Raw genomic sequence first — 22578 nt, 5'->3', positions numbered from 1 at the left:
ACCAGGCGGCATTCTTGAAGTCGAACTGCCCTGGAAAACCGTGCAGCGGTAGCTGCCAGGGGACGCTTGGGATTCCTGCCGTGAGGCTGGAGCTGAGCTCTTAGCACTGAACACGGGCCGGCGGCTTCGGCGGCCACTGGCCTTGGGAGCCCGTTTGCTGGGAGCAGTGAAAGCGTGTTTTGAGTCAGAGGTTGATTCAACTCCAGCACGTTACACGTTTCCACTGAGCCTCCGTACTGCTCTGTGAAGGTGCTAATCATCTTAAGGGCTGCCATAAGAATAATGTAGAAAAGTAAAGTGTAGGGCCTGGCAGAGCAGCCTCTCAGTAAATAGTGGGGTTTCCCTCAAGGTTTCACTGTAGTTTTCAGCCTGTGAGTCCAGTCGTAGGACCCACTGGAAGCGCCGCTGAAGGGATGAGGTGCAGCTGTCAGTGAGGCTGCAGCCCCACCGCCAAGTCCATTGCTTGGCTCCCCTTTTGTCCACGAGAAAAAAGGCTGCTTTCATTACGTAAGTTTAGCCAGGACACTAATACGCGGAGGTATAAACCCAGATAGGAGCATTGGTGCTGTTTTCAACTGCTGGGTGGTGAAGTCATAAGCTGAATATGTCACCTATGACCTTTAGGTTAATGGTGGCCCTTTCCCAGCCTGGGATTGAGGGGAAGGCAGCCGCTGTTAGGGAACACTAGGGTCAGGTGATGAGTGGCTGTGAGGCAGGTTCCCATAAAGGTGCTTGGCACCTAGAGTTGGGCTCCCGGGTGTGTGTCCAGGATCCGTAACCAGCTGCCTGTGTCAGGTTGGCCAAGTTACGTGCTTTAGTGTCCGAGTCTCTCAAATGAGCTAATTGTACGTACTCCTAGGTGGTAACAGTACCTTCATATCTCAGTTAATACTTGTAAAATGCTTTTAAGGTCATTAATGTTCCTCAATGTTTAGGAATGGCCGCATAAAAAATTACCCTTTTAGTAGCTAGCAATTACTGGGACTTATTTGGTGCCAGATACTGTGCTAAAGCACCTTTTATTGACATTATGTAACCCCCACAACAACTCCAACTGACATGTACTATCATCCCTATTTCACTAAAGAAGTAAACCGAGGCACATAGCCAATAAGGAATCCAAGCTTACGCACCATCTTACCCATAGGAGCAAAAGGTGCTATATCCACTGTACTCTCCACCCCCAAGCCTGTCTCTCTCTTCAACTTCCCCAGCAACTAATCAGACCGAGATCAGAAACAAGTCTGTTGGAAATGTAAGATGAATGGCATCTGTTCTGAAAGCATTCATTCCCTTTAGTCTTCCTCTGTCTGTTTAGTCCAGGGGGCCAGTTCACTGTCCCTCAGGCTGTTGGAGGGCCGGACTATAGTTTAAAAAAAAACTATGAACAAATTCCTATGCACACTGCACATATCTTATTTTGAAGTAAAAAAACAAAACGGGAACAAATACAATATTTGTATTTGCATGTGGCCCGCGGGCCGTAGTTTGAGGACCCCTGGTTTAGTCCCTCCCAGTCACTCAGGAAGGAGTCGGGCACATAAGAGAACTCAGGGACTATTTATTAGGAAAGAGATGTCAGTGCTTTATCAAAGTTGAAGAGGTCAGACAGGAGGTGGGATAAGGCCTCTCAGCTGGGACATTTCTTGGCCACAATGAGGACAGCAGAAGGCACGAGTCCTGAAGATGAAGGCAGAAAGCAGATTTAAGCCACACATACCTACCTTCTGCCTCCCAAATTCCTGGCCTCACACCTTCTCCACCAAGTCCTTCTTTGCAGCCCTTCCCTCTCAGCCATGTCCCTATCAACCCACGTCCTGCTCCAGGTCCCACACGTCATACCCAGCTCCTGCAGAGGCCGCTCCATGTCAGCCTCCGAGAAGGCCCGCCGGGGGAAGCCACTGAGCAGCTGCACAGGGTCCTGGTCCCCGCCCGGCTCCTCCCCACGGTGGAGCTCCACGTAGAGCCGGACAGCTGCCAGCTGTTCCCGGGCCCGGAACGTCTGGGTCAGCGAGGTCCCATCTGGCAGCCGGACCTGGAGGGCAGGTGAAAGCCACAACACGGTGAGTGTCAAAATGGAGGGACCCCGCAAGGAAAAGAAGAGCAAAGCTGGCTCCTCCTTCCTCTCAGATCGAACCAGCATCATTACTACTACAAGCACCTAATGAACAATCACTTCGGTTCTGCTTGACTAAACAATGAAGAGAGACAGACTCCTTGCTCCCTCACAACTTAAGAGTCCACAAAACTACCTGGAAAAACACCATGATAGATAAATGAATAAATGTTAGCTTTGCAAACAGCTGTGTAATACAGCCAATGGAAGCATGAACAAGTTAAAAAGTAACTGCTGAGTAAGAGGGAGGTATGGATTTAAAGAAGACTGGGCAAGTGAAATTTGATACTATTCCTAAGAGGAGAGAAGGTAGGATTTCAAAAGTCATTTACAAAGAAGGGAGAAGTTTGGCAAAGGAAACATAACTGAAAAAAGCTCTGGGCCCTAGCTTATTTGGCTCAATGGATAGAGCTCCAACCCTCCGACTGAGGGGGCCCGGGTTCGATTCTGGTCAAGGGCACGCACCTCGGTTGCAGGCTCGATCCCTGGCCCTGGTCGGGGCTCCTGCAAGAGGCAACCAATTGATGTCTCTCTCACGCTGATGTTTCTCTCTGTGCGTCTCTTGCCCTCCACTCTCTAAAAATCAATGGGAAAATCCTGGGTGAGGATTAACAAAGCTCTGGGCTAGGGGCTTGACAGGCCAACACAGGGTCCCGGAGCAAGAAGAATGAGAATCAGTACCTGGATGCGGCACTGGTCATACTCCCGCTTGCTGGGAGGCTCCTGGCTGGGAGAGGAGGGGACAGACCCTGGCTCGGTGGGTGCGGCCGGCTGAGAACTCACACTGCCTCCATACTGCAGGAAAAGCAAGGCGCCATCAGGCGCCCAGCCTTGCCCTCCGAAGCAGAAAATGGGGCTCATTAGGCTCATCCACTTAATCCCTGCGTCTTCCCAACCGCCTACCTTCTTGGCTCTCTCTGCTTTGTCTCTTTCAATCTTTTCTCGGACTCTCTGCCTGGAACGCAGACAGGAAGAAAGCAGGTCAGGCCCTGACAAAGCAAATATTGATTCCTTCCTCAGCTCTGACCAGCGTCCCACCTGGCTGCTAACTCCTCGGCCTTCTCCTTCCTGCGCTCCTCCGCCGCCCGGCGCATCTCGTCTTCCTGCAGCCGCTGCCTGGCCGCGGACAACTCCTGCCCTTGTCTCCGGCGCTGCCGCTCCCGTTCCAGCGCCTCCCGCTCCTCTCTCTCTTCGCGCTCCCGTTGTTTCTGGGCCACCAGCTCCAGCATCCTGTATGCAAACAGCAACGCTCAGGCGAAACGACCGTGGAGTGGAGAGGTGGGCTGATAACAAGGGACTCGGAAAACACAAGCCAGGGGACATGTGTCCCAGCACAACAGGGAAGCGCCGAGAGGACAGGGGATGTGGCCCGTTGGAGACACTGATCAGACTGCGCCCGGAGAGAGGCACAAGGTGACCCTCCACCGCGCAGGGCCGTGCCGCCTACGTGCCTCTTCGTCTGCTCCTGCCTTTCCTCTTCGCTCAGAGCGAGTTTCCCTTCTTCCGCGGGGGACCCGGGCCCTGCAAACAAGCCATCGGCGTCACCCCCGGCATCTCCTCGGGCCCCTCCACAGCCACACCGCGCCCCTCGGTCAGGACCTTCGGGGCCACCCTGCTCCGAGGAGGTGGGCTCCCGTCCCAGGACATGTCCGAGGGGGGTCGGCAGCGGCTCGTCCACATCGGGGTCGTCTTCGTGCTCCATGAGCCTGGCGGAGAGAGTCGGCAGGGAGGTCGACCCGAGGCTGCCCGCCCCGCCCCCGTCCCCGCCCCGGGGTGGGCGCTCACCAGTCCATCGCGGCCTCGATGCCCTGGTTCCCTGTGAGGGCCAGAGCCTTCTCCCTGGGGGCAGAAACACCGTGATAGCGCCCGCGGGCCATGGCGACGGTCAGGCCGGGGCGCGGAGCCTGAGGCCGGGCGGGGGGGAGGCGGACACGCCCGCGACCCCGCGGGCCGGGGCTAGAGGGGCTCCCTTACGCGCGTCCCCTGGGGAAGCCCATCTCGATGAGACTCTCCAGAGCCGTCAGCTCCGCCATGACGCCGCCAACGCCGCCTCCGCGGGGACCTGGGGGGACGAAAGAGGGGGGACGGGGGTCCGTGAGGGGCGCTCCCGGCCCGCGGGCCAGCCCGCCCCCCACGGACGGCCCCGGCCAGGCGTTCGCTCGCTCACCCGACTCTGGACCCGCCGCGGACACTGCCGAGAAGAAAGCGGAGGAGAAGTGGAAGTGCCCGGATCTGTTTGGTCACGTGGCGGCGGACGTGGACGGGGGCCGCCGAGAGTCAGAAAGCACAAGCCTGACGCTTCCGCCGGGGCGGTGGGTCGGTGGAGTGGACATCTCGCGAGAGTTCCAGAGAGCGACGAGGCTTCTGAACAAACCCCGGCGCATGACCCGGGTGGGGAAGGGGGTGCGGCCCCGACACCGTGGGCGGACCTGCAGGGGCTGGCGATGTGGTCCCTTGGCAGCCGGTTGGGAGGTGGTTGGCGCTCTTCCCGGGGGGCCCTGGCCACCGGCACACTCTGACCCGCTCGTCTGTCCTCGTCTCTCCTGGCAATGGAGCCGGCCTCCGCCCGACTGCCACAGGGATCTTTGCAAAACACAGTATCTTACCCTGTCATCGCCCATCTGCCTAAAACTCCACGACTTGCCAGTCCCTTAGGACAGCGATCTTCATCACACCGGTGTGCCCCAGGAATTTTTAAAGCGTACACAATCTGACCAGTCCGGGGCACTGACCGCTTTCCCTTAGGTTGTCAAATTAAAAAATGACAACAGCCAACACAACAAGAGCGTCCAGTGTGAATGAATCAAAATTATATTTGGGAGGGGGGGGGGTCAGATCTGCAAAACATACTTTTTGGTGTGCTGCAGAATTCTAGTAATTAGTTTATGTGTGTCATGAGATGAAAATGGTTGGGGATCGCTGGCTTAAGAGGAAATGTAGTCTGGCTCCCTCCTGCCAGCCCATTTTTGTTCAAGTCCCATCTGTAAGGTGGGGCTAACAATAGCCCTATCTTAGGTGCACGACCAGCCTGTATTGTGTAAATGTGAGTAGTTCGCAGTTGGGTTTCCCACTGGCTGAGGGTACTTGTGCTTACTGCAAAACAAACCCTCTCTCCCCTGGGTCTTTGCACTACAGTCCCTCTGCCTGGAAGGTCCTGCCTCTTTTGTGGGCTTGCTCAACTCCCAGTCGGTTCTTTGGACTGGACTCTGGGTTTGCTTTTACCATTTATTTACTTGAGTTTTTGTGAGTTTATTTGAGCCAAACTGATGACATGATGCAAAATTTCAAACGCTCCCTGGGTTTGCTTTCTAAGGGAAGCCTGCTTGGTCCATCCCAACTCCACCTCCCAGCTCCAATAATTACCCCATTACGCATTTATACCCCTGCTGGGTAGTCCTTGTGGATTACTTAGCCCTAGGCTATTTTTGGAGGCAGAGTAACAATAAGTTGCATTGGTAATATATGCACTAGAGACTTTTAGGTGATTAATGCATATTTAATCATCACAACAATCCGTAGGACATAGGTACCGTTAGTCACAGGAAACAGACACAGAAAGATGAGATAATGTATCTAAGGTCACAAAGCTGGTATGTAGCAGAGCTAGGATTCAAACCCTAGTGAATTTAGTGAACATAGTGTGCATTCACTGAACTGCTATGCTATGTTCCCTCTCCATGGTGGAGTGAAGTGCATCAGGTTTGGAGTCAGGAAACTTGAGCCCAAATCCTAACTCAACTCACTACATGTAGCTTCAAACCATTTAGAACCTCAACTTTCTCATCTGTAAAAAGGTGATACCATCTCTTGTAATGACTGCAAAGATTGAGAATGCATGCAAAGCATGTCTTCCCCCCACTTTTTATTGAATTTATTGGGGTGACACAAAAGTATACAGGTTTCAGCTGTGCAATTCCACAACACAGCATCTGTATACTGTATTGTGTAAACATGTCTTTGGTAATTAAATAGTTGGCCCTTATTATTTGTAAACTAGAGGCCCAGTGCACAAACTTTGTGCACAGGTAAGGTCCCTAGGCCTGGCCAGTGATCAGGGCTGATTGGGGCCTTCCAGCTGCAGGCCTGGGCCTTCCCTCGTAACGCGCCCCCCCTGGTGGTCAGTGCATGTCACAGCGAGCAATCGAACAACCGGTCTCTCAGTGGAACTGCCAAGGGGACACTTTGCATATTAGCCTATAGATAGATAGATAGATAGATAGATAGATAGATAGATAGATAGGCAGGCAGATATAGTATAGATAAGTATTGAGGATGCAATAAGCAAAAAAGGCACTGAAGAGTGATAAGTGGCCACTAGTCTGGCTTAGTGGATAGAGTGTCAGCCTGCAGACTGAAGGGTCCTAGGTTTGATTCCACTCAAGAGCACATGCCCAGGTTGCTGGAGGCCTGCAGGAGGCAGCTGATCAGTAACTCTCTCTCATCACTGATGTTTCTCTCTCTCTCTCTCCCTCTCTCTTCCTCAAATCAATTTTTAAAAAGTCCTGTCAGGTGTGGCTGAGTTGACTGAGTGTTCAATGCACTAAGAGGTCACCAGTTAGAATCCCGGTCAAGGCACATGCCTGGGTTGCGGGCTCCAGTGGACCAATGTTTCTCTCTCATCAATGTTTCACTCTCTCTCTCTCTCCCTCTCCTCTCTCTCTCTCTCTCAAATCAATTAAAAAATAAGTAGCGCCCTAACCAGTTTGGCTCAGTGGATAGAGCATCGGCCTGTGGACTTAAGGGTCCCGGGTTCGATTCCGGTCAAGGGCATGTGCCTTGGTTGCGGGCACATCCCCAGTAGGGGGTGTGCAGGAGGCAGCTGATCGATGTTTCTCTCTCATCGATGTTTCTAACTCTCTATCCCTCTCCCTTCCTCTCTGTAAAAAATCAATAAAATATATTTTTTTAAAAATAAGTAGCTTTATAAAAATTAAAAAAGAGGAAATAATTGTATTACGTAAAGACCTCTGCTACAAGCAATAGTGTTTTAAGGAGGAGGGGAACTTTCACTTTATACTCTCTAGTATTACGTAAGATTTGTATGTGTTACTTTCATAATTTTTAAAAAATGTTCTAAGACCTTCAAATCCCACTTCTGGCTTCTGGGGGAAAAAAAGTAAGATCAATATACTAGTAAGTGAGGATTATACTTTTTAGCAACATAAGACTTTTCTACATCTAATTCACTTAGAAATAAATTCAAAATTATGCATACTACTCTGAAGAACAGGTGTGTGGATAGGGAGTTGAAAAGGATTATGAAAATGAAATGTTTTCCTTTAATGTTGTTACAGGGGGTACACGAGAAACAAGTTGGGGAGAGAGGAAAGCCCTTGGTATTATATTATTACTTGTCACTATTTTTAACTGGCAAGCTCGGCCCAGACAGCAGCATGGGCTGTCCCCATCCCCCCACCCCCTCCCCCGCCTGAGACACAGTGGATTAAGTCAGGTGTGCGCAAGCTCAATAGCTAAACAGAAGGCAGAAGGAGACGTGGTCTGCGGCCCCAAACTTCCACCCCGCAGCAGCTTATTCTCCGAGCCCTTCCAGGGTGCATGGCAGGGGTTGCTAAGCAACGCCAACGAGGCCAGATGTGCCCCGGCCTGATGTGTAAGGCCCATGAGCTAAGAATGGTTTGTACATGTTTATAAATGGTTGCATGGTGATATGAGGACCTACATAATATCTTCTCTTTTATCCTCCGGAACCGCAAAACCAAAGTTCTTTACCATCTGATCCTTTAAGAAAGGACCCTCTCTTCTACTCCTTCCCCAGCTTCAGCCAGAAGAGACAGTCTGGGGCCCGCAGGAGCTCTGGGGGCGCGGGCTCCGGGGCCCGGGCTGCGCAGGCAGCAGCGGCCCGCACCTCTTCGGGGAGCGCGGGCTCAGCTGGCCCGGCGGGGGCTCCGCGGGGGCCCGATGCCCGCCTGGGCGGCGCGGGGGCGGCGGGGGCAGCCGCAGCGCTGGCGCAGGCAGAAGTGCCAGACCAGGGCGCCGCAGCTCAGCAGGGCCAGCGCCGCGCCCACGCCCACGGCCGCGTGGACCAGGCTCTGGGGCCGCGGGGGCACGACCACCGGGCCGCACGGCCCCAAGGCAGGGCCGCCCGCGCCCGCGGAGCCCGCGGAGCCCTCGGAGGCCTGGCCGCACGCCCCGGGCCCGGGCGCGCTGCTCTCTCCCGCCGCGTTAGCCGCCACCACGCACACGACATAAGTGCCCCCGGGCTTCAGCCCCTTCAGTTCCGCTCGGCGGACGGTGGCGTTGAAGGGGCCGCTCTTCTGGGGGGGCCCGCCGCCCTCCCACAGCAGCAGCCAGTAGCGGTGGACCGGGGAGGCGGGGGCGCACCAGCGCACCTCGGCGCTGCCGTCCTCGGCCACCACGTGCACGTCCCCCAGGCGCGGCGGCGCGGGCGGCTGCGCGGGGCTGGAGAGCCCGGGGCACAGGCAGGCGGTGGGGCCCGCGCTCTGCAGCTCTTTGCACGGGACCTGCAGGTGGCGGCAGCGGTCGTAGTCACAGAGGACGGCCGGCCCAGGTGGCCGCGGGGCCTCCTCTTCCTCCTCCTCTCCAAAGTCTTGGAGGGCCAAGGGCTGCGCCCTGGGAACCCCGGAGAAGGCGACAGCCAGGAGCAGCCACAGGAGGCAGGGAGGGCCCGGCATGGAGCCTGGAAGGGAAGGGGGTGGGTCAGGAAAGGCTGCTGGGCCCCCATGCCATCCAGGCTCCCCTCAATAAACCCCTGGCTACCGAGAGTACAAAAGGGGAGGGAAGGAGACGGACACACTAATTTGTCAACCAATTTCTGAACAGCCTACGTGCTTGATTTTGGGCAAAAACTAAAATGTGGTCGGACAGGAGGCAGCTGGGTGTCCAGCAAGGTAGGAAGTACTAGAAACAGTTAATGAATAAACCAAGTGCTGGGGGCAAGCCGGGAGTCAGGAGGAAGTACTCACTCAGCCGGGGAAGGAAAGGGGGCCGAAGCCCCAGCCTGCTGCCCAGAGAAGAGGTTTAAGTAAAACAAGCATCCGTCAAGGACACAAGCAAGCACCGAGCTGAGAGCAAGAGAGACGGAGCAGAAGGGGAAGGAGACTCAGCCCCACCTGTCACTCAGGCCTGACCCCTGCCTGCTCCCACCCACCCGACCGACCTGACCCGGCGCCTCACCCGTGCGCAGGCCTTGATGCAGCGGGATTCTGTGACCAGATCTCAGCGATCGGACGTCGGGCCGGGGGTCTCCGGGAACACAGGCTGCGCAGTCAGGTTTCGTGTCTTCAGTTTCGATGCTGTTTTTATACCCTTCGACTGTGAGGTCACCACGGAGCCCCCCTTCCCCTGCCCTCCTTTCCTGGTGAGTGCTAAGAGGGCCTGAGTCATGGGGCCAGGGTGGGGGGAGCCACAGGCCGTGCCTTCAGCTGGAGGCTAGGCTGCCTGGGTTCTGAAAGGGACTGGAATGTGGAAAGCAGCCAGCAGCTGAGAAGCCAAAGGCTGAAGTCATGCCAGGGATGAGGGACACGGGAGGGGGCCACCTGGCTGGTATCTGAGAGGAAAACAGATGTGGACAGCATGTGGCCTAGGCTACCAAATGCTGTTTCAGTAAAAATCATACCACATCCATGGCTGTCATTTCCTGTCTTCTGCCTCCCAATGGACAGAAAGGGAGGGGTGCAGAGGCCTGGATGATGTAGGCCAGCTCTCCAGACCCGCCCTGCACTCCCCACTCCCCACAGGGAGATGAGAGTGATGTGGAGAAGGCCAGATAGGTTTTCCCTCCTTGCACTTCCTAGGCTCATGAATGAAAACAGCTGTGCCGAGCACAGCCAGGGTGGGTCAGTGGCTGAGCTTCATCCTGTGCGCCGGAAGACTGCCCGTTCAGTTCCCGGGTCAGGGCACATACCTGGGTTGTGGGTTCGGTCCCATCGGGCCATGTAGGAAGGCAGCCAGTTGATGTTGCTCTCACATGATGTCCCCATACCCGCCGCCCTCCCTTCCTCTCTCTAAGCATATCCGTGGGTGAGGATAAACACAAAACCAACCACAGAACAGCTGGGACTAAAACAGCCCACGATGTGGAGGCCTTTCTCATCTGGGTTAGTGCATCGTCCTGATACGCCAAGGTTTGCGGTTCAACCCCTGGTCAGGGCACATGCAGGAATCGACCAGTAGAATGCATGGTTAAGTGGAATAACAAATTGAAGTTTCTCTCTCTCTTCCCCCTTCCTCTTCCTCTAATAAATAAAAACAGCTAAAAAAGAAGAGTCAGGGAGGCAGCTGGCAAGAATATTGTTTATTGGGGAGGCCGCAGGAAAAGGTCAGGGCGGGGGAGGGCTGGAGTGTGTGTGGGACTCGGGAGGGGCTCTGCCTGCTCTCAGGAGCTCGAGCAGGTGAGCTGCTGCCGGTGAGAGCCCACGGAGGGTTCAGAGCTGCCCAGGGTCTCGGGGGCCAGGGCAGGGCCAGGCGCAGGCGCAGGCAGGTTGGCCTCTGTCAGCAAAGCTGCATCTTCCCAGGAGCCGGAGCCTGGGCCAGGAGAGGGAAAAGCAAAACCCCAAACAGGAAATCAGATAACCAGGGCCCCTACCCGAATGCCACCCCCACCCCAGGTCCCCATGGGGTCCCTCACCATCGCTGGCTTCCCGCTCTAGCTCTTCCTCTCCATTAAGGGGCTGCGGGTCTGGCTTTTCCTCCTCGGACAGCTGGCCCTCTGCAGCCACAGGGAGAAAGCAGAGGGGAGCCTGGAAGAGCTGCTGGGGAGGCAGGGAGGAGGCAGGAGGGAGGGAGGCGGTGGCTGCGGCACCATACCTGTCCCTGAGGGGTCAGGGCTCTCGCCGTCCTCTGTAATGTCCGGCAGGGGTGCTGACTCCTCCTGGCCTTGGGATAGAGGGCAGCACAGGGTCAGGTGGCTATGCCTGGCCCGCATGCTCATGTGTGAGAGCCGTCAGCCTCCTCCTGGATGGAGCAGGCCCCCTCACCCAGCCCCAGCCTCCACTTTACCTGGCCGGCGGGCAGCCGTCCTCCCCTGGACCTCCTTCTGGGAACCGTTCCTCTTTCGGATGTTTACCTGAGGAGGAGAAGCTACTCAGCAGCAGGGACTGACGTCCCCCCCAGCGACCAGGGCCCCCGGCACGCCCTGGCCCACTCCCCAGGCAGAGAAGGGGCAGGAAGGGGCCCGTTGCCACCTGCAGAGCGAAGCGGTGCTGGGGCCAGATGCCCCCCCACACCCACTGCATGTAGCTGAAGAGCACGATGACGCTGAGGAACGTGAAGTTGCTGGAGACGCCTATGAAGGCGCAGGTGACGGGGAAGTTGTACAGCAGGTACCTGAGGCAGGAGCAGGGACAGCGAGGGAGCCGTTAGGGCACCAGCCTCCTCCTGAGAGCAGGTCTCAGCTCTGGCTGCACGTCGCCTTCCCCAGGTGCCTTCACACAGCTGGGGGCCAGCGTGAGCCCCACCCACTTGGGTTCAGGTGGCCGGGTGGGGTGGCCCAGGCATCGGCATTTTAAAAAGTTCCCCAGGGAACAAACAAAGCACAACAAAAGCAAACTCATAGAGGCAGACAACATGCTGCTCATCACCGGAGATCGGGCAGGGGCGGAGGGGGAGGGATGGGTAAGGGCCTGCTGTGTGGTGGTGGTGGAGATGGGCTCTGGTGGTGAGCATGCTGCAGTGTATGGCTGTTGAATTATGATGTTGTGCACTTGAAATGTTAGGCACCAACATGACCTCAAAAAACCACACGCACCAAGAGAAGGAAAGGCTCCCCAGGGAGCTGATCTGTGAAGCCGGGCGGCGACCTGTGACCCCGCTAAACCCTCCACCTCCGCACTGAGCCCCGGTTCCTACCTGAGCCCCGAGAAGTGGGCGTGGATGCAGAGCGAGGCCCTGTACAGCTGGATGCGCTTGCTGTGGATCTCGATAATCGCTCCAGTGGTCGGCACGTACTGCGGGGTCGGGGTGGAGGGGGTGGCCCCATCAGGCCAGATCCGGCTGCTGTCAATCCGAGGCCCCCCACTTCCAGCCTCCTGGTGGCTGTCCCCCCTGACCCAGCCCGGCTCCTCGAGGGGAGAATTCTAGGCTTCTGGGGAGGCCGTCTCCCGCCCTCCTGCACCCGCTCACCGAGTTTTCTCTGTATTCCGGGTACAGCTCCACCTCCAGGAGCTGCTTCTGCTCAGCGAAGCCGAAGAGCAGCAGGCTGGAGAAGACCAGCGTGTCCAGCATCTGGAGCAGGTCTGAGCGGTAGTGCAGCATCACCTGCAGGGCCAGGAGGCGAGCAGGAGTCAGGCAGCCCAGCTTCCCCTGGGCCCCCCACTCCCGTCCCCCTGAGCGGCTATGAAGACTGCTTCTTCCCCAGGTCCCCTGCTCCCACCTTCTCCTTCTACCGTGCCCGCCCACGTCTTGACCCAACTGTTCAAATGCTTGCGTGGCAGCCCTGCCCTGCCAACCGCATGTCTCTTCCAGCACCACGAAGGCCTCTGCTAGGCAACCTCCCTAGGTCCAGCCCCCACGGTCTCCAATCCACCTCCCCCCAGATAGCGCTGGCATCCAAGCAGGCTGACTGCCAGGGCGCCACCTGAAACTTTCTTCCCCAGGTAGACATTTAGGGATTTGTTTCCTGGCGTGGTTCTGTTGATAGTTAAGAATGGAGTCGATGCCCAGCTGGTGTGGCTCAGCAGTTGAGTGTCGACCCAGGAACGAAAAGGTCACCAGTTCGATTCCCGGTCAGAACACATGCCCGGTTTGCGGGCTCCATCCCCAGTAGGGGTGCATGCAGGAGGCAGCCAATTGATGATGTTTCTCTCTCATCAATGTTTCTATCTCTCTCCCTCTCTCTCTAAAAATCAATAAAAACTGCCCTAACCAGTTTGGCTCAGTGGGTAGAGCATCAGCCTGCAGACTGAAGGTCCCAGGTTCGATTTCGGTCAAGGGCATGTACCTTGGTTGCGGGCACATCCCCAGTAGGGGGTGTGCAGGAGGCAGCTAATCGGTGTTTCTCTCTCGTCGATGTTTCTAACTCTCTATTCCCTCTCCCTTCTTCTCTGTAAAAATCAAAATCTATTTAAAAAAAATAAATAAAAATCAATAAAACCATATTAACAAAATAAAACAAAAGAATGGAGCCATGCCCTAGCTGGTTTGGCTCAGTGGATAGAGTGTGGGCCTGCGGACTGAAGGGTCCTGGGTTTGATTCCAGTCAAGGGCACATGCTCGGGGTTGCAGGCACATCCCCAGTAGGAGGCGTGCAGGAGGCAGCCAATCAATGATTTTCATCATTCGAACATTTATTGAACACCTACTATGTGCTAACAAGCACTTTACATTTCCTCATTGAACCCTCATGGTCTTGCTGTGAGGAGTTACCCTAATATGGTGTATAATACTTTATACTCACGGGGTTACGGTGCCCTCAGCTGGTATATGTTTCTGAGTGAGGATTTGAGCTTGGGTCTGTTTGGCTCCAAGGAGGCCCATATTCAGAGCCGTTCTTTTCAGATTTTACCCCAAAGCTGGACAATGACACCGGGCAATGCCTGCTCCCCTTCCCCACCCTGATGTGCCTGTGACCTCGGGGCGAGGCGTTTGCTCCTGAAGGCCTACCCAGATACTCTACCACGGTGATCCTTCTCCACACCCTCCCACCAGGCCACGAACACTTACGGAGCGTGAAGAGGTGGAGATGATTCGTCCGCCTCGGGTGTAGCATGAAATGGTGACCAAGAACATGCCCAAATCTTGATTCACGGGGGACTCTGGCAGCTCAAGCTCTAAGGTAACGCGGTACGGCTGTCCATACATCAGCACCTGCCCAAGGGAGCCCCATCTCTTTTCAAAAACACATATTTTCCACCTCCCCCCACGCCTTCAAATATTCGCCTCCTAATATTAAGCCACAAGCGCCCTGGTTGGCAGTCACCACTTCTCAATCTCGTTGCGAGGTCGTGCTGCCCCCTGCTGGTGGCTGAACCCTTCTCACTTCTCTCTCCCTGCGGTTCTGGAAAAGGCTGTCATGTTTCTTTTCCAAAAGTGAACCAGCGTGTTGCCAACTGGGCCATCTGTGACTCAGGCCTGTCCCCGGAGGCTACTGCCCGCCCCCAGGACCATCCTGCCTTACTTACATGATTAATTAACCAAGTGCCAGAGTGCGCATCTCCCCAGCCAGCTCTCAGCCAACTCTGCATGGTCACTGTCACACCAGACCATCCTTTTGTCATTCTGGGCCCCTTATCTTGGTCGGGAGAACCCTGAGAACACTATGAGTGGGAAGGCTTCTTCTCTGGGATTAACCTCAAAATGTTCAAGACTTGCCACCAAACATACCCTGGTGTTTCCTGACCATTCCTGTACCCCTCTAAGCCTATATCAACTATTTCCCTATAGCGTGACCTCCACAGGGGTGAAGGAAAGCTTGTTTCTCATCAAAGAGGGAATGGATATTTTTTATGTTGAAAAGCACTGTGCTGGCCGTAGTGAATCCGCTGCAAGGCTGGGCATGCTGAGGGGACTCGGCATTTCACCACAGGGTAAAGGCAGAAGCCGCTGATCCCAGTCTATACAGGTTCTTACTTTCAGCCTGAAGTCTCTTTTGGAAAAAACGGATTCTGTGAGATTCCTAACCCCCTGTAGAGGTCAGATGAGTCTAAACCAGAGGCTTCAGAGAATTCTTTGAAATATTAAAACAGTTCTCTGGGTGGGTTGGAAGGAAATGGAGAGTGACTGCTAGCTAATGGGTTTCTTTTTGGGGTGATGAAGATGTTCTAAAACTGACTGTGGTGATGGTTGCCCAACTCTGTGAATATACTACAAATGACTGAGCTGTGCATTTTAAATGAGTGCATTATTTATCATGTGAACTTTATAGCAATCAGGCTGTTTGTGTGTGAATGCATGTGTATATGTACCGTCTAAATAAACGTTCTCTCTGAGGAGATCCATGGTATCTAATACCAGAACCTGTGACCGACTCCATGCCTTTGTTCATGTGTGTCTGGTAGGCAGAGTCTCCCCTTCTCTCCTGTCCCCACAGTGTCCACCCTTCTTTAAAAGGTCCACTGTGAGCCTGTCTCCATGTCTCACACTGATCTCTCCACGTCTTCACAAATTCTTCTGAAATGCAGAACCTGCATCGTACACTAGCTATTTAACACAATGTGTAAAACCCTATCAGTCCTCTGGGTTCTCTGAAAGCAGGACCACATCTTCTACTTTTAGAAGGTGTTAAGCATAGAGCAGACACATTATTTCATCCACCCAATACAGTCATTCATTCAAAACTGTTTGTTTGCTGTAAATGTCAAACTCGCGGCTGGCAGGCCGCATGCCTTGTTTATTTAAATGAGGCACAGAACCTGGGACTCTTCAGTCCACAGGCTCGATGCTCTGTCCACTGAGCCAAACTGGCCAGGGCCTGAGGCTTTCTTTATAATCTGCTCTGTATATTCCAGTTATTAGTATTCCGGGTCAGGGCACATGCCCGGGGTTACGGACTCAGTCCCCAGTGGGGGGCATGCAGGAGGCAGCCCATCAGTGATTCTCTCATGCCTCTCCCTTCTTCTCTGAAATAAATAAAAATATATATTTTTTTATAGGGAAGTCTTTATATATATATATATATATTTTTTTTTTTCATTGATTTTTTACAGAGAGGAAGGGAGAGAGATAGAGAGTCAGAAACATCGATGAGAGAGAAACATCGATCAGCTGCCTCCTGCACATCCCCCACCGGGGATGTGCCCGCAACCCAGGTACATGCCCTTGACTGGAATCGAACCTGGGACCTTTCAGTCCGCAGGCCGACGCTCTATCCACTGAGCCAAACCGGTTTCGGCTAAATAAAAATATTTTAAAAAATAAAAATAGCCCTGACCGGTTTGACTCAGTGGATAGAGCGTCGGCCTAGGGACTGAAGGGTCCCAGGTTCGATTCCAGTCAAGGGCATGCACCTTGGTTGCGGGCACATCCCCGTTCGGGGGTGTGCAGGAGGCAGCTGATGAATGTTTCTCTCATTGATGTTTCTAATGCTCTATCCCTCTCCCTTCCTCTCCGTAAAATATATTTTTTAATAAATAAATAAACAAATAAATAAAAATAAAGGAGGATGTTCCCATTCTGCATTTCTCGGGGCTTCCAGGTTAGCTGAAATCACCATGGCCGCTGGCCAGTCCTATGGCACAGTACCCTTTGTAATGGCAGGTTGCACATACTCGTCAACAGTTTCATAATTTTACATACACGCTTTCAAAACTCTTGGGTGGCTTCCATCCTAGTCCAGTGAAATGGCTGGTTTGATAATTTAGGTTCATTTAGATTTAAAACACACCTCGTGTATAGATATGGACTGGCTGAAACAATCTAAGAAGGAGAACATTGCTAACATCTGCAGGAAAGAACAAGCCATAAAATTTATTTAGAGTAACTTTTCTTTAACCTCCCTTTCCTTTTTTTTTAATTGAATTTATTTAGGTGACACTGGTTATTATCATCCCTTTCCTCGAGAGCCTTCCTTTCTTAGTCCCTTTCACTTAACCCCTGTTCTCCAGATCTTTCTCAAGTCTTCCTTCTGATTTCAAGTCATCAAAGCTCTAATGGAACCTCTCTTCAGCTTCCATACTCACCCGATCACGGCCACCCTTAGCGAGGGACACATTGGCAACAGGGAAGGAGCAGAGTAAGGAGGTAGAGGAGTCACAGTCGGTCCTAAATGAGAATGAGGATGACACTGCTAAGTTATGGAGTCTGCCTGACCTGCCTGCACCCCTTGTTGGCCCCCTAGTGCTCCCTCCTGTCCCCCACCCCTTCTCCCAGAACACCCTTCTCTGCTACAGATGGAGGAGAGATGCAGCCCACAGATTCAAGTGAGTCTTTCATTCTCTTTCTGCTGCTTCAGCTAATTTCCCCTCAGAGAGCAGACATTCTTAAGTGGGACTCTACGGACACTTCATGGAAAAGTTTCAGACTTGCCCTGGCTGGTTTGGCTCAGTGGATAGAGCGTCAGCCTGTGGACTGAAGGGTCCCGGGTTTGATTCTGGTCAAGGGCACATGCCCATGTTGTGGGTTCAATCCCCAGTAGGGGGCAGGCAGGAGGCAGCCGATCAGTGATACTCTCTCATCATTGATATTTCCATCTCTCTCTCCCTCTCCTTTCCTCTCTGAAATCAATAAAAATAAAATTTTTAAAAAAAGTTTCAGACTTGAGTGTTTCTCACATGGAGAGCTTGATTCCCGCCCCCAGATTCTGATTCAGTAGTTCTGGTCTGGGGCCCAGTTTGAGAAAACCCCTTTTTAAGAGGGTCATGACCCCCCCGCCCCCTAAGTTGTAGGCAAAATTGCACATGGGCATGCGTGTGCAGCATATGGGTGGGCATGTTGATACGTTTTTATGGCAAGAAGAGCCATAACGCCAGTGTGGCTCAGTGGTTGAGCATCGACCTATGAACCAGGAGGTCACAGCTCGATTCCTGTTCGGGGCACATGCCTGGGTTGCAGGCTCCATCCCCAGTGTGGGGTGTGCAGGAGGCATCCAATCAATGATTCTCTCTCATCATTGATGTTTCTATTTCTCTTCCTCTCCCTCTCTCTCTGAAATCAATAGCTCCTTAGAAATTATAGCTTATAATCAGGGGCACAGACAGGGAAAAAAAAGATTCTGGACCATTGACAATAATGTCCTTATCAGTTTCTCTTGATTAGCCATTGTTAAGGGGAGAGAATCTGGCAGGGTCTGTAAATGGGAAGAGCATGACTCTGGGAGTTTACATATCCAGCCACCTGTGTTTCCATAATCTCTACTGTGCAGTAGACTACTGGAAGTGGAAGTGATGCAAAGGGCAAATGGCTGCTTTCCTAATACTTCCTTTAGTAAAGACCAGGTTAGCTTTGAGCGGAACCAAGGGGTTGGCTAGTTCCAGAAGTCTACTGTGGCCCTGAGAGAGGTCGGATCCAACCGACTCATGACACTCAGAGAGACAGTCTAGAAGGGTTTTTTGGGTTTTTTTTAAAACCTTTTAAACCAGAGGTACAACTAGGAACCCAGACCCCCCATCAGACCTGATCTGCTGTTTAGCTCTGGGCTGCGATAGGTAAGAAGTCATATGAGCCACTGGGGACGGAACTGAATAAGCCCTAAGGGTCTCGCAGCAGTTCTCCCACAGGATTCCTCTCTGACACAAGACCCCTCTCACCTGTAGTGGAAATGCACGGGGCTGAGGTGGCTGACGGTCGGCATGTAGGAATAGTAGAAGGAGCCATAGAGGAAGACAGACACCCAGAGCAGGAGAAGGATGGTACAGAAGAGCACCCCAAACTGCAACAGCAGCTTGCGGGCACGGCCTGCCAAGACATGGCCCACTTCCTGGGCCCATAGCAAGGCAGGTACTGGTGGGTCATTGACCATGGTAAGGGGTGCAGTGAGTCTGGCCCCGGGTTCAGGCTTTGAGTTCCTAGCTGTTCTGCCACCTGGACGCCACCCCTGGCCATGGGATGAAGCAGCTGGTGGTTCCTGGAAAAAGACAAGAGAGGAGGAAAAAAATAGCTTCTTTTTGGAGGGAGGTGGGGACAAAAGGACAAGGTTACTGGGCTGGCTTTGAAGAACCAGATACAGCAGGACATAGCAGAGTCTTTGTTTCACATGGCCTTTCTCCAAATGACTGTTTTCCAGCCAATGTCCCTTCCCTTTCCTCCACTGCACTGTTCACACCCAGTGCCAGGGCTGCTCAGTTAAACTGGTCCTCCCGCCTCCCGATTCCGGACAGGCCGCCTTGAGACTCATTCACAGCAATACATAACACACAGAGGGTGCGCACCTTAAAATTATTAAGGCGCTTTTACACACGATGACACTGAATCCGCACTGCGGGGTGGCTGCCCCGAGAGAAGGTGAGACGCGCCTAAAGTCGCAAAGCCAGACTCAAGAAGCAGCTGAAGCGCAGTCACAATTGCCTCCCGGGTTTCTCCTCTCCTGACCGGCCCCCGCCCCACGCCGGGCAGGGCGTCCCGCAGACTGTGGCCGCTCCCCGCCAGCCCCCTCCCGCTCGCCGCGGGGCACGGCGCCCGGAGCCCCCACTGCACCCCGCCACGGTTGAAAACAGCAACTCGCCGGACGCCACAGCTCAGCGGACTCACCAGCATCGCGCGCTGCCTGGGCAACGGCGAGAGGGACTTCCGCCTCCCGGGCACGCCCCGCCCCCTCCCGCCGACGGCCAATGCTGTCCGGGGGCGGGGCCTCGCCAGGGAGGGGCGGGGCAGGCGCGGGGACCCAGCTGTCCGGACTGCGGGGCTCCCACCGACGCGCGCTCCGCGCCCTTCCTCCCCGCAGTCCGCATCCTCCGGTTACCGGGCTAAAGGGGACAGGCACCTCCCTCCCGTCCCACGACAGCCCCCGGGCATGTTGTGAGTCAGCAGCATCCCCTGGGCCCGCCCTCCAGGCCGCAATCACGGGCCTGCGCCCACACCTTCACCCGGGCCATTTAACCCCCCAAACGGGAGGGAGGCGGCGCCCAGCCGGCGTTGACGTTGGTCGCCCGTCCTCAGCTCTCGGGCCGGTAGGTGCCCGAGCAGAGAGCACTCGCCAGAGAACATGGCAGTCTGCAGGGACCTGCGCGCCCCGCGCTCTGGCTGCCGCGATCCAGAGCGGTCGCAGTTCGGTCCGGTGCTTTGCCTCCTGCGTCCAGGACGCGTGATGGACCCGCTCTGACCCTGACTCACTCTCCCTGAGTCCCCACAGCGCGCCAGCCAGACTGGGCCTCGGAAGGCGGCGCCTTCTGTTCTGTATGTCTGTCCGCCCCGAATAGGAGCTCTCGGAGGGCCAGGTCAGTGTGGGGATCTTTGCATCGCCCCCAGCACCAAGCACACCAATAACCCCACCGCACCCCAAAGCCCCATCTATGCCAGCGGCACCAGGGCTCCCCAAGGCCCCTACCTCCACTTTGTCCGATTCTCTGAGCCGCTCTCTGCACGCCTCTTTCCCCCCAGATGCTTCCCTTCGGTCTGCCATTTCTTTAGACATTTTCCTGAGGTTCCTCGCTGCTCCTAGAGTCTCCGCTCCAGTCACTTGTGGCTGGAACATGAAGTGGCGACCTAGAAGCTAATACCTGTAGCGCATCACATTTTCCTGGATGTGGGGAATGGCGGGTTCCTGGGAGAGAAACGAAGATGCACGTGATAAATGCTGGGTCAGAGGAGAGGGAGGAGCGGAGGATAGGGGCGACTGCCCAGCTGATGTCAGATTTTCAAATGAGCAGGGTCCCCCGCAGCCAGTCCCGGGTGCACTGCAGGGGCTGTCACAGGCCGGGACCACCCGCTGGAGGGGGAGCCGCCCGGGCTGCGGCTCCTGCGGGCGGCTCGAGGCCAGACTCAGGATCCTACCCGGCGGGAGGGGCAGGTACTGAGACGGGAGGGGGGAGTGTGGGGAGGAGGGGGTGCGCAGGGGCTGCGGGCACAGCCAGGCGCCCCCGCGGCCCGGCACTTGGTACGCTCCAGGCCCGACCCGCTCCCTCCCGCACCCAGCTCCTTCCCGCATCCTTGTCCCGAAGGTGCCAGCTGGCGGGCCGCGCCTGAGCCGCAGGAACCGAGGAACCGGGACCAGCCCGCCGAGGCGCACTGACCTGCCCACCCCCGGGGCCCTGTATTAGCAGCCTCGGCGCTAACGCTTTCGGAGGCAACTCCCTGCAGGTGGGGCGCGCACCCCGGCACCAGGCTCCGGCGCCCCCCGCCGACCCTGCTCCCGGCCGCCGCTGCCCGTGGCCTCAGGTGAGTCGGGAGCATCTTGCTTTCCCCGGGGGGCTCAGGGCGGGGCTCCTGGCCGAGGCTCCCGAGCGGGAGCACATGGCTGCACCGGCTGAGGTCGTGTGTGTGGAAGGGTCGACGTGGCCCGGGCCAGTGGGAAACGGGAGCATCTCGCCTCCCTCTCCATGGCAGCGGAGGGCGCAGGGGTGGGGATGGGGGAGAACGAAATATTGGGGCGCATGACCCCGCCCTCGGAGGGTGGTGAGCGAGCAGGGAGGGGCCCGCCGCTCCCCGCCAGGATGAAAGGGGAGACCCCGGTGAACAGCACCATGAGCATCGGGCAAGCCCGCAAGATGGTGGAGCAGCTCAAGATCGAGGCCAGCCTCTGCCGGATCAAGGTGGGCGGGATGCGGGTCAGGGATGCTCCCGTCTCGGAGGGGGGGGAGGCCGGGGAGGCGGCGGGGGGCGGCGGGGACAGCGCCGGGCCGGGCTCACATCCCTCCCGGCGCCCAGGTGTCCAAGGCGGCCGCTGACCTCATGTCCTACTGCGACGCCCACGCCTGCGAGGACCCGCTCATCACCCCCGTGCCCACCTCGGAGAACCCCTTCCGGGAGAAGAAGTTCTTCTGCGCCCTCCTCTGAGCCCGCCCGCCGCCCCGCGCCCTCCGCCTCCGCCCCCCGCTCGGCCACCGGGAGGTGCCGCAGCGCCCGGCCCGCCCCGCCCGGTTTCCACGCCCACCGGCGCCCCGCCCCACCCTCCCCTGTGACCCGCCGACCACGGCGAGGGGCGGGCCGGGCCGGCTCCCGCCTCACCTGGGGCCGCGGGAGGGGGGCATCTGAATAAAGTCACCAGAGCCTCGGGTGCAGCTCCGGTGCCGCGGTCTTTGGGGGGCGGACCGTCCGTCACGAGGGTGCGTGCGGCCGGGGGGCCGGCGAGGCCCGGGAACGACCGTCCCCGCGGGTCCCGCACCGTCTGGGGTGGGGGGTGGGGGGGGCACCTCCAGTGGATTCCACGGGGGATTCACACTCTCACACACTCATGCGCACGCGCACGGGGGCCGTGGACGACGAGGCAAGAGAAACTGAAAACAGACGAACCGAGTGGTTCAGGGAGGGAGGGAGAGGCCGGCCGCGCCGCTAAGATGGCCGCGCCCACAGGCGCTTCCAAGATGGCCGCCGCCAGGGATTCGGCGCCGCCCGCGCCCGCGTCACCGCGTCTCCGCGCCCGCCCGCCCGGCCCTAAAATGGCGGCCCAGCGGATGGCGTTCTCAACATGGTCCCTTCGAGCTCGTCTGGTCTCAAAATGGCTGCCCCGCCCTCGCCGGCTGGGTCTTACCTCGCACCCGCCCCGGGGCCTGGCAGCCGGCGCCCCGACCGGGTAACGGCTACGGAGGCCGCGGCCCGGGGCGGCAGTCGGGCTCTCCCTCGCGGAATGGCGGCTCCCGAAGGGACGGGCGCTGCTCCGCCGCCCCCTCGTCGCCACCCCCGCCCGCCGCCCTCGAGGCCCTTCCCTTCAGGGCCTCACGGAGGGGCCAGGGCTGAGGTCACCCGGCGGCCGGCCCCCCAGATGGTCAAGGCCCCCCACCAGGGGCACATCCTTCGGGGAAGCTTAAGCCAGTTTTGTGCCGGGACACTCTTTGGGGGGACGGGGGGTCAAGGGGAGGCCTCTAGCAATGGGGGGGACCTGCCTCACGGTAGCCATCACCCAGCTCCGCTGTCACAGGAAGCGGGGGGCGGGGGGGGGGCGCAGAGGAAGCCGC

General features: G+C 56.5%; 4 protein-coding genes across 11 annotated transcripts; 1 reads left to right on the top strand and 3 right to left on the bottom strand.

The window, feature by feature from the left end:
• Positions 1-1541: 1541 nt before the first annotated feature.
• Positions 1542-4432, bottom strand: UBXN1 (UBX domain protein 1). The gene is made up of 10 exons (XM_059710405.1): positions 4284-4432; positions 4091-4178; positions 3902-3955; positions 3716-3822; positions 3568-3637; positions 3155-3346; positions 3020-3071; positions 2798-2911; positions 1843-2035; positions 1542-1680 (listed from the first exon to the last, which is right to left on the bottom strand). Exons 2-10 carry the CDS (start codon positions 4147-4149, stop codon positions 1631-1633), a joined length of 891 nt encoding a protein of 296 aa, XP_059566388.1. The 5' UTR covers positions 4150-4178; positions 4284-4432; the 3' UTR covers positions 1542-1630.
• A 1159-nt stretch (positions 4433-5591) lies between these two features.
• On the bottom strand, positions 5592-10066 carry LRRN4CL (LRRN4 C-terminal like). The gene is made up of 2 exons (XM_059710408.1): positions 9272-10066; positions 5592-8774 (listed from the first exon to the last, which is right to left on the bottom strand). Exon 2 carries the CDS (start codon positions 8767-8769, stop codon positions 8002-8004), a length of 768 nt encoding a protein of 255 aa, XP_059566391.1. The 5' UTR covers positions 8770-8774; positions 9272-10066; the 3' UTR covers positions 5592-8001.
• Positions 10067-10371: 305 nt separating this feature from the next.
• BSCL2 (BSCL2 lipid droplet biogenesis associated, seipin) lies at positions 10372-22530 on the bottom strand. Of its 7 annotated transcripts, none has more exons than XM_059710401.1 (12): positions 22507-22530; positions 20013-20228; positions 18277-18593; positions 16711-16792; positions 13757-13900; positions 12218-12352; positions 11945-12042; positions 11281-11422; positions 11096-11162; positions 10904-10972; positions 10725-10805; positions 10372-10621 (listed from the first exon to the last, which is right to left on the bottom strand). In XM_059710401.1, exons 2-12 carry the CDS (start codon positions 20157-20159, stop codon positions 10473-10475), a joined length of 1431 nt encoding a protein of 476 aa, XP_059566384.1. In that variant the 5' UTR covers positions 20160-20228; positions 22507-22530; the 3' UTR covers positions 10372-10472. The 7 variants fall into 7 exon arrangements, with proteins under 7 accessions (XP_059566384.1, XP_059566383.1, XP_059566381.1 ...); XM_059710400.1 differs by lacking the exon at positions 22507-22530 and adding an exon at positions 21917-21941; XM_059710398.1 differs by lacking the exon at positions 22507-22530 and adding an exon at positions 21632-21786.
• On the top strand, positions 20338-21684 carry GNG3 (G protein subunit gamma 3). Of its 2 annotated transcripts, XM_059710412.1 has the most exons (4): positions 20338-20474; positions 20626-20842; positions 21117-21216; positions 21332-21684. In XM_059710412.1, exons 3-4 carry the CDS (start codon positions 21118-21120, stop codon positions 21458-21460), a joined length of 228 nt encoding a protein of 75 aa, XP_059566395.1. In that variant the 5' UTR covers positions 20338-20474; positions 20626-20842; position 21117; the 3' UTR covers positions 21461-21684. The 2 variants fall into 2 exon arrangements, with proteins under 2 accessions (XP_059566395.1, XP_059566394.1); XM_059710411.1 differs by lacking the exon at positions 20338-20474 and having other exon boundaries at positions 20555-20842.
• Positions 22531-22578: the final 48 nt, after the last annotated feature.

This window comes from Myotis daubentonii, chromosome 9, assembly GCF_963259705.1.
Source record: "Myotis daubentonii chromosome 9, mMyoDau2.1, whole genome shotgun sequence".
In the NCBI taxonomy this organism is placed as follows: Eukaryota; Metazoa; Chordata; class Mammalia; order Chiroptera; family Vespertilionidae; genus Myotis; species Myotis daubentonii.
This window is presented reverse-complemented; position numbering and strand designations above follow the sequence as displayed.